The 10,188-nt window shown below is 42.7% G+C and overlaps 1 protein-coding gene across 1 annotated transcript; it reads left to right on the top strand.

Moving 5' to 3' along the window:
• Positions 1-5,417: 5,417 nt before the first annotated feature.
• Positions 5,418-7,811, top strand: Smim36 (small integral membrane protein 36). The gene is made up of 2 exons (XM_050157062.1): positions 5,418-6,009; positions 7,043-7,811. The coding sequence occupies exon 1, from the start codon at positions 5,561-5,563 to the stop codon at positions 5,837-5,839; it is 279 nt and encodes a 92-aa protein (XP_050013019.1). The 5' UTR covers positions 5,418-5,560; the 3' UTR covers positions 5,840-6,009; positions 7,043-7,811.
• Positions 7,812-10,188: the final 2,377 nt, after the last annotated feature.

A 10,188-nucleotide genomic window follows, 5' to 3' on the forward strand; every position in this document is an offset into this window, starting at 1 on the left:
ATTTGAGAGGAGTTGAGAGGGGTAGATGTGATCAAAATATATTTTATGGGATTATCAAAGAATTAATAAAATATTATTTTAAATATATTATACATTATAATATTATAATAAAGTATAACACACATATTTTAGAACATGCCTCAGGTTCAGGTGGATGTAGCACAGAGGTAGAACATTTACCTAGCATGCACAAGGTCCTGGGTTCAACCACCAACACATGTAAAAAAAGAATTAAAGAAGAAGACAAAAAGAGAACAAAAAGAGAAAAGAGAAAGAGACTGGTCTTGTAGACTTCTTGTTGTCATTTACTATTTGACCCTAAAATAGCACTTCTTTGAATATAACTGTCCTCAACTAAAAAAAATTTATGAAATCTCCCATAATTTTTGTAGGTTTGTAAAGGTTTTTTTGTTTTGGTTTATGGTTTTTGGTTTTTCAAGACAGGGTTTCTCCGTGTAGCCCTGGTTGTCCTGGAACTCACTTTGTAGACCAGGCAGACTCATAGAGATCTGCCTGCCTCTACTTCCCAAGAGCTGGGATTAATAGCATGCTCCATCTTCGCCTGGCCAGTTTGTGGTATTTTTGCCTCTGACACTATTAAAAATTACCCCTAGACTTTGTTTCTTATATAGGATACAGAGAGCTCTGTATATAATATCAGGAATGAATTTCCAGCCACAGTATTTAAAATACAAAAAAAAATACTTTGATATTTTAAGCAACAAACTCTAGTTGCCTTGAAACGCAATACTGTTGCAGCAAGATGGAATGCGTATTTCTCAAGTGATGTTCCTGGTCAGCAGTCACAAGGGACTTCAGTCCAAACATGTGTGAAGACAAGTGAGCACCCATGGGCTACTCCTCTCATGGGTTCTGAACGCCTACCTCCCCACCATAGGGTGTTCCGTACAGACACAGGATCCCTGTTTCAGGCACTAGGGGGTGAGAGGGAGGGGAGGAGGAGGAAGAGAAGAGGGGGGGGAATAAAATTGTACGGCTTCATCTTTCCTATATTCAGAGAATAAATCTCAAATAGTGAGATGGAAGTTTACTCTTCCCCCTGAGCCTGCAGAGGCGCATGTGTACCTCAGCTACACGAATAAAGCTCGAAATCCCCAAGCACCTGCGAGAATGGTAAGCATGCAGTTAACGCTGGCGGTGAATGGGGAGCACTACACCCTGCCTGCCCTGGCTCCTTATTAGTATTTACATTGTCTTTCCCTGCCAAGCACTGTCGTTGGCCTACTGCCGAGTTGGTTTTCAATATTTAGTAACCACTAGATGGCACAAAAGGAAAAGGCTTTAGGCCTTTTTAAAAAGGCTGCACTCCCACTGGAGAGGCTGGCCATAATGTGTGTGGGGTGGGGGGAAGCAGGCATCCTGGTGTTAATTAGAAAGAAACGGTAGGCTGCATTCCACCTCAGACATTACAGAAAGTAAGACCTACAGAAGAGATGGTCATAGAATGAAGCTTTTTTGTTTGCTTGTTTGTTTGTTTGTTTGTTTGATTGATTGGTTGGTTTATTTGTATGTATATAACTTATTTTATGTTCATTGGTGTTTTGCCTGCAAGTATGTCTGTGTGAGGGTTTCAGAAGCCCTGGAACTGAAGTTACAGACAGATGTGGGTGCTTGGAATTGAACCTAGAGTCCTCTGGAAAAGAAACCAGTGTTCTTAACTACTAAAGCCATCTCTCCAGCACCCCACACACACACATTTATAAAATGAAGCATAAGCAGAGAGAGAACAATGAGACAACCAGATCAAGAGGAACAGAAGTCTATGCTGGTGGTACACTAAAAAACCTGAAGCCAGAAGCAACAATCTTAATCAAAATATTATAGGACACCAAGCGTACGACCAGCACAGTTGGACTGATAAAAAAAGAGAACCAGGCCAGATTTATCATCATGGCCAAAGGAGTCTCGAATTGGTGGAGAAACCCCATGCACAAGAGCAGAGAGGTTGCATAGACATGATTTAATATGGACTATAGAGTTTTTAGCCAATTTTAACAAGTCTCCATGCATCTGTTTAAAGGTGCCAAAGTGATCCTACATAATTGGTCCATGGAGACACCTAGGTCTTGGACATTCAAACATCACTTCAGACGTTAAGAAGCCAGGTGTTGGTGTGGGCAAAAGAACATGACGGGCTGGTGCAGACTGCTGCCTTCCGAAGCCTGGCTTCAGCCTGGCCCATTCCATGTGACTGACAGATTGACAATCCCACTTCCTGGGTTCCTGTGCTCACCACGAGACTGCCTGATTGCAGATGGATTTTTCTATAGATCTGCCCTCAGTAAGAAGGCAAACCCTGGTCCTTCCGGAGTAAGCGCCAGGAGTTCAATATATTGGCACTCTATTTTTAACACCCGTCTCCTATGAGCTTGGTAAATGGGAATTGTCACCAGGAAAAGAACTATCTCTTAAGAAAATTAATTCTCTGAATCAATTGAACAGTTTTTGAACTGTATATTGAACACATCCTGGAGTATCTCTTATCAGATATTCAAAATCCGTTTGATCATTTCCCTCATCTTCTGCTTTCATATCCACGCACCCAAGTACCAACCAGACCCCACCCTGCTTCGCTTCTAAGATTAGATGAGATTGGGCACATTCAGAGTGATATAATCATGGACTTTACTTTCATATTTTATGCTTAAGACTCCAACATACTTGCATAGCAAAATAGCAATGAAGACTTCTATTAATGCAGAATCCAATACCCAAGTCCCAAAGATCATCACCAGATCTATCTTGGTTAGATACAGGTATCTGCATTAATAAGAAGCCCAAGGGCATCCAAGAAGGCTGACCCCCAAACTTACAGCATACAAGAAACATTCATCCTGAGTCCAGGAGCACACCATCATAGAATATTTTATTTTGGAAAAAAGATCTCCAGAGAATTAAAATTAACCCTCTAAAGGGTTCCTGAATTCTCAGGTTACTGTGGAGGAGAGGTATAAATGGGTGTGGCAGAAGCTGTCAATTAGAGCTTAATTTAAGATGCTAAAACAAAACAAAGAACCTACCAACCTCAACCTCTGGATGCATCAGCCTTTAATTAGAAGTATCAAAATACTGCCATTATCATTAGAGAAAGGATAGAGAAATTGATGTACTGTACAACCAATAATACACACACAAAACCAGGAAAAAATTAACCCTAACCCTAACCCTAAGTAACCCTAAGTAAGTTAGCTTTTACCATAGCAACAAAAGGCCCCATAGAAGAAGCAGCTTAAGAAAGGAACCATTTTGGCTCACGGGTTTGGGGGGGTTCAGTGCATCATGGCAAAGAAGGTGTGGCAGAGCAGAGGAAGTTCATTGTGTGGTTCAAAAAACAGAGAACAGGGAAACGCTAGCACTGAGCTCCTTTTTCCTTTTCCTCTGTCCAGACCACTAGCCTGTTGGATGGTACCACCCATATTCAATGTCTGTCTCCATTCTGGGTTAATCTTTTCTGGAAACTATCTCACAGACACCCTTAAATGTAATTCACTGATCTTCGAGGCAATTCTAAATCCAGTCAAGCTGACAATGAAGATTTGCTATTACAGAAGCCCAATACAAAATTTTAACTTATTAATAATTTCAAGGTGCCAACATCAGAACATTCTGAGCATAGGGTTCTGTGCATCTGTGTAAATCATAAGAAGATGAAGATGAGTCTTTGGCACCATGGGACAAGGCTACAAGTGAGGTAGGAAAAATTTATAAACAAAAGAATAATTTATTCAAATTCATATGACCTTCCTTTCAACTTGCATGCCCTCTTGCAGCCAACATGGTCTCTTCAGAATGCAGACAGGATCTTGTTACTTCCTGGTGAGAACTCCAATGGTACCCTTTCTCTAGGGCCAAGCCTGCAGTCTTTAGTGTAGCCCCAAAGCCACCCATCTCCCGTGCTCTTCTTTCTTTCTCATTGCTTGAGTTACACACCTCTGTTTCCATTCTTCTAATGTTCCAGGCTTCTTTATTCTCAGATCTTCCACACGCTCGATTTTCTGTGACCAGAAGAACCCTTCCTACCTGTTCCTAGATAGATGAATTGTACCCTTCAGGTCATCGGTTACATATTGCGTTCTTAATAGTTTTTTGAAAATTATATTTTAGTTAGCCTGTTTATTTTGTAGATGGAAGGCACGTGCTGCCACACAGTCTTTCTCCAGGTAGCCAGAGGACAACTTTTTGAAGTTGGTTTTTTCTATGTAGGTCCTAGGAATCAAGACTCAGGGCACCAGGTTTAGTGGCAGACTCCTTTGTCCGCTGAGCCTTCTAATTGATTCTGTTTATGGAATTGTTTTAACCCATTCTGGGACCTTCTCTTATTATGTCCCTTATACATGTATTTCTGCCCTTCAGTTTTTAAATTTTAAGCCTTATTTTACTTTTAACTACGTATATATGTGTGTGCCTGTGTGTGAGTAAATACACATTAGTTCAAGTGCCCTCAGAGCCGTAGACATTAGATTTCCCTGAGCCAGAATTACAGGCAGTTGTGAGTCACCCTATGAGTGGTGGGAATGGAATTCAACCCCACTCTGCAAGAGCAGCAAGTGCTCTTAAGTGCCGTGCCGTGATTCCAGCCCACCTCATCATCCTTAAATGGTGATTTATGCAATGAATTGTGTAACATCTGTCTCTCTGCAGGACTATCTTATCTCTACTACAGCCTCCCTGATGGTTAATGAAGGCTATGAGACATCGGAAGTACTTGAAAAGGTATTTGGATTGATGAGTGGAAAGAGAAAAATAAAAGAGGGTGAATGTTTCAGTTCCTGTTCTATTTCTGTGACAAACACCATGACCAAGGCAGCTTATAAAATACATCATTTTTTCAGGGGGGGTTTCAGGATGGTTGAGTTGTGAGGGGTGTGCAAAGGCATGGTGGCAGGGACAACTGAAAGTTCACCTCCTGACCCATGAGCAAGAAGCGGACCAAAGCACACTTAGAATGGCTTGAGGCTTTTGAAGCTTCAAAGCCAATTCCCAGTGAGGTACCTCTTCCAACAAGGCCACACCTCCTAATCCTTCCCGAACAGTTCTCCCAAGTGGAGACCAAACACGGGAGCTTCTGGGGTCCATTCTTACTCCAAACCACCACGGTGAATTTACCAGGTGCTGGTACACTCCTTTTGATTAAAAAAGGTTTATCTAAACCCCAAAGGCCTGGCTCCCCAAACCACTCCACGCTTGGCATTAAGCTTCTGTTAGGTGGAGGCTAACAATGCAACCCTACTTCATAGTCTTCTGGGGCAGTCCAGGTTTGTGACTGTTGTCTTGGTGTGCACTCATTAGCAGCGCTTGGGTTAAGGTGGCTCTCCCTCTCTGCCCTGCACTCCTCTCTCCGTCGTTGGTGGCTGCGGTATTAACAGAAAGAGCTTAAGTTATTAAACTGAGCAGCTCTAATCCCCGAGGTTTCCTGGAGCAGCAGGGATTATTGTCTTTTTATTCCAGAGTCAATGCAGCCTTTGTGTCGGCTCCCAGCGATTCCCAAACTGACCCCAGATGCCTTTCTCTAGACACACTCCCCGCCGTGCGAGAGGTGATGGAGTTTTACCTGGAGATCGACCCTGTCACCTTGAACCTCATTATCCTAGTTGCGAGCTACGTCATCTTACTCTTGGTGTTCCTCATCTCCTGCGTGCTGTACGACTGCCGAGGCAAGGATCCCAGTAAGGAGTATGCCCCGGAGACCACACTGAATGCCCAGCCGTCAATCCGAGTGGTGGTGACACAGCACAATGCTCATGGGTCCTGGACAAGGGGACCCAGCCTTCACTTTAAAGGTCCTGCTCCAATAGGGAAGAAGAGTACCGTGGTGTGAGACTGGGGAGAGATGTAAGAGAGAGACCAAGAGATGCAGCAGAAAACAGCTGTTCCTACTGTGGCTCCGGTTCTCCCCCAATGCGGGTCCTGATTGGATGAGGAAACTGAGGCTTTGTCGTCCGATCTGCACTCTGGTCACTCTCTTTGTGAGTTAAGCAACTGTTTGAGGTAAGATGCCACAATGGTCTTCGGCTTTGTTCTCCAAATGTAAGATCGGAGCAGAACCATTCTATAGCGAGGCTGGTTACTCATACCTTCCTACTAGGAGGGGCTGATGATGCATAAGGTTTGAAAGGCGCGTGAGGTACGGGGGGATGGGATAAATAATGCACTTTACAACTCCATTATTTCCTAGTAATCACATCTGTACACCTGGACTTCCGGTTGTTATTTTTGTACATAACAGCTCATCACACTTCATCCCCCCTCCAGTCACAACTGTGTAACCAAGGCTGGGTTGGGCTACCTCTTCATACCGCAGGCCTAGCGCTGGGTCATTTGAACATCTCAGTTTCCACGGATTCCACTCACTAAAACTGCTTGGGACAATGCTTGACCATTAGTCTTGCTGTGGTGAATGTTGACTTTATTCCTATGTGTACTTCCCATCCGAAAGGCAGATCTCTGGGGACTGGAGAGATAGCTCATTCAGGAAAATACTAACTACAAGAGCATGAGCACCTGAGTTCACATCCCAAGCACTAACACACACACACACACACACACGTGGGTGTAGTGGCCTGTGCCTGTAGTCACAGGGGCAGATGGATTTGTGTCTCTGACATGGTCGTCATCTTCTCTAGCTGAATCAGTGAGCTCCAGGCTCAGTGAGAAACTCTATCTCAAAAAGTAAAATGGAGACCAATAGAAGAAGATTCCCAACCACTGACCTCCACATACATGCACATACGCATGCATATATACCTACACATGTATAAATACGTGCACACACACAGGCCATACAATGTTTCACCTCTAGTCTTCAACTCTGACCTGATTTACTACAAACTTATTGCAGAGTTATTTAAAAAAAAAAAAAAAAGTGCGAGGTCTTAAAGCTTTGTGTTCTAATCCCCCGGAGAGAACCCATGACCTTCTTTCTCCTTCCAGAGTTGTTGTTGACTAATCATTTTTTTCCTCCTGCTCTTTCCTTCACTTGTCCTTTGTTCGTGTATGTGTTATGCCTTCCCCGCCCTTACAGGTCTGCTTGGTGGTATACTGAACCTTTCTTCCCGTGAGGACCTGTGTGGAGTGCAAAGAAGTAAGTGTGCCGTGAGCCCCTGCTCTCCGACCGCTGACCTATGCTGTCTGACAGGAAGAAGAAGAGTCACGCATGACCCAGGCAATGAGCGGAAAGAGCATTTGTGCATACTCTGCCAGAGTCTGTACAGACTGTGGGACTGGAGAAGGTGTTTGCTGTCTCATCGACTCCGGCATCCAAGAAAGGTGATTCGACTTGTAAGATAAATGGCTTTTATTGCTAGGGAGTGAAAGTGTCTTGGGACCACGGGAGGAGGGATTTTATGTATAAGGAATGGCTAAGACAAAGCTCAGAAGCGAAAACATTATAGAAGCCGTTGACTGTGGCAGTCTTGTGTCTTCCGAAACTATGGGGAAAAAAAAAATCGAGAAACTGAATTACAGTTTCTGCTGTGAGGGGAGAGGAGAGCCTAGCCCATGCTGCCCTGCCAGATTCAGTCTGAGTCTCGTTTTGTCTTTACATTGCTAAAGTAGCTGTAAAATGTATGGAGACAAATTGCTACCCTTACATACATATTTTGAAAATTATGTTGAAAATATACAGATTTTTCTGATGTCTGGTCAAATAGTAATCTCCATTCTTAAGCTGTAAATGTAAAACATGACTGTATGGTATAGAAAACTCACACGCTATTCTCGAAATTCCTCTTTTCGTGCTGATGTTCTTCTTTCTGTACCCTTTGTCAGTGGATGCAAAATATATTACTGAAGGAAAATTCAATGAGCCATCAAAAATTAATGCTAGCAATGTTAATTAATTTATCTTTTGGCAGACATAAATGTTCAACTTATCTAATAAGACTATCAAGAATATTCTTAATTAAGAACATGAAATAAGCATTTGCTTAAAAATGGTTACATGAAATACTTGTCATTGTGTTCCCATTCCATATTTGGGCCAATTCAAGAAGGAAAAAGTAGGAGCTGGAGAGATGACTCAGGAGTTAGAGGTACTTGCTGCCCTTAGAAACAGAGTTCAGTTCCAAACTCCAGTGTTGGGCAGCTTACAAACGCTTGTGACTCCAGCTACAGAGGATGTAATTCTCTACTATAACCACAGAGGGCATCTGCCACACACACACACACACACACACACACACACACACACACACGCACGCACGCGCACACACGCAGGCATGCATGCATGCACGCACGCCTGACAAATCTTTTTTTAAAAAAGGGAAATTAACAAATATGGAGAAAAATATGTCATAAGAAAAAGAGAACAAAAATCAAATAGTAATAACAATATTATTAATAACTATCACCATGAAGGAAAATAAAGACAGAGGAGAAAGAAAAAGGAAACCAGAAAGCAAACTACAGGCAAGCTAAGATTGGAGCAGGTGGTCGTGAATAGGTGCCCCCACCTCCGGTGATATGATTTATAGTTTATCCAATCTGGGCTCTCTAAACAGGAACCTGAAGAGTACAAGAATAAGAAAATAAAAGTGTAGATTCCAAAAATAGGAATGTAAAAATAAAGAAATATAAAGTTCTAAGTCTAGGAGAATGAGAGCAGACTGTCAGCAGCTTTCTCAGCAGATCAAGGATCAGTCATTCACAGTGAGCTGTTTTCTTGGATGCTTGGGAAGCCTCCATCAGACTAGGTCATTTCATTTTACAACTGGCTGCTTTATTTATAAGGCCAGAGCCTCTCCCTCCAAATTGAGAGTAGTGTCCTGGCCATCCCTGATAAACACAGATGTGAACTGAGTTAACCTTTAGGAGACAGAGATGTGTGACCTCTGGGTTAGACATTGTCTCCGTTATAGAAAACTGGTGCCTCCAAAGGGGAGGCATGGGACTCCAGTATACACCTGGAGGTACTGGGAGACAGTGGACAAATACAAGGTTTAATTGATCAGAGCTCTGATAATGGAGGTTGTAAAGTATGAAGGTCAGTATCTGAGTTTTACCTTGAGATAGTGCGAAAGCTTTCTGCTACCTCCTAAGTTCTCAGCCTAAGAACCAATTAATTCTAATTTATTAACCTTTTAGTACTGCTAGCTGTCCTTTTTCTGACCATTGCTAAAGACATCTGTTTTCCTGCAATTAGTGACTTTCTCTGTAATCTACTCTGAAACATATTTCATGATAGCTGCCTAGTTACCCATTGATGTTAGAACTCACTCCCCTACTTAGGGTCTCTGTTGTCTGACCCACGGGTGAGGGTAAGATCATAAAACTTCCTTTGTTCGGACCTAATTCTTGGTGCCCTAACTATAAAAGATGGGTTCAGAAACCAGCCTTTGGCCACAGCCTAACAAACACCATCTCTGGCTGTGGTCCCAGCTAGCTGATAAGCTTCTGTGCCCCACAGTGTTGTTTTTTTATTTTTTATTTTTAAGTTTGCTTCTGGTTTTCCTAGGATTTGGTTTCTGGAATAAAGTTTGCTTCTGGTTTATTAGGCTTAGTGGTGTTCTCATCTTTGCATGACCGCCCTGGACCCAACATCAACATGCAGATGAATGAAAATAGACCCATATCTATCATCATGCACAAAACTCAAATCCAAATGGATCAAAGACCTCAACATAAAGCCAGGCACACTGAGCCTTATCGAAGAGAAAGTGGGAAGTACACTTGAACACATTGGCACAGGGAACCACTTCCTAAATATAACCCCAGCAGCACAGACACTGAGAGAAACAATTACTAAATGGGACCTCCTGAAACTGAAAAGCTTCTGTAAAGCAAAAGACACGGTCAACAAGACAAAACAGCAGCCTACAGAATGGGAAAAGATCTTCACTAACCCCACATCAGACAGAGGAGAGGTGTGATCTCCAAATTATACAAAGAACTCAAGAAATTGGACACCAAAAGGTCACATCATCCAATAAAAAAAAAATGGGGTACAGACCTAAACAGAGAACTCTCAACAGAGAAATCTAAAATGGCTGAAAGACACTTAAGGAAATGTTCAACATCCTTAGTCATCANAGCCCGCCCCCAAGGGGAGGGCTTATCCCTACACAGCTAACCCTAAGTCCCCACCCAAAGGTCATGCCTCCACATACCATTAACATATAAAGTCAGAGCTAAATTTCCAACACGTGAACTTGTGTGTTCTGCCCCCACTGC

This window comes from Alexandromys fortis, unplaced genomic scaffold (genome assembly GCF_014885135.2).
Source record: "Alexandromys fortis isolate MF-2015 unplaced genomic scaffold, M_Fortis_MF-2015_v1.1 scaffold_31, whole genome shotgun sequence".
NCBI classification, from domain to species: Eukaryota; Metazoa; Chordata; class Mammalia; order Rodentia; family Cricetidae; genus Alexandromys; species Alexandromys fortis.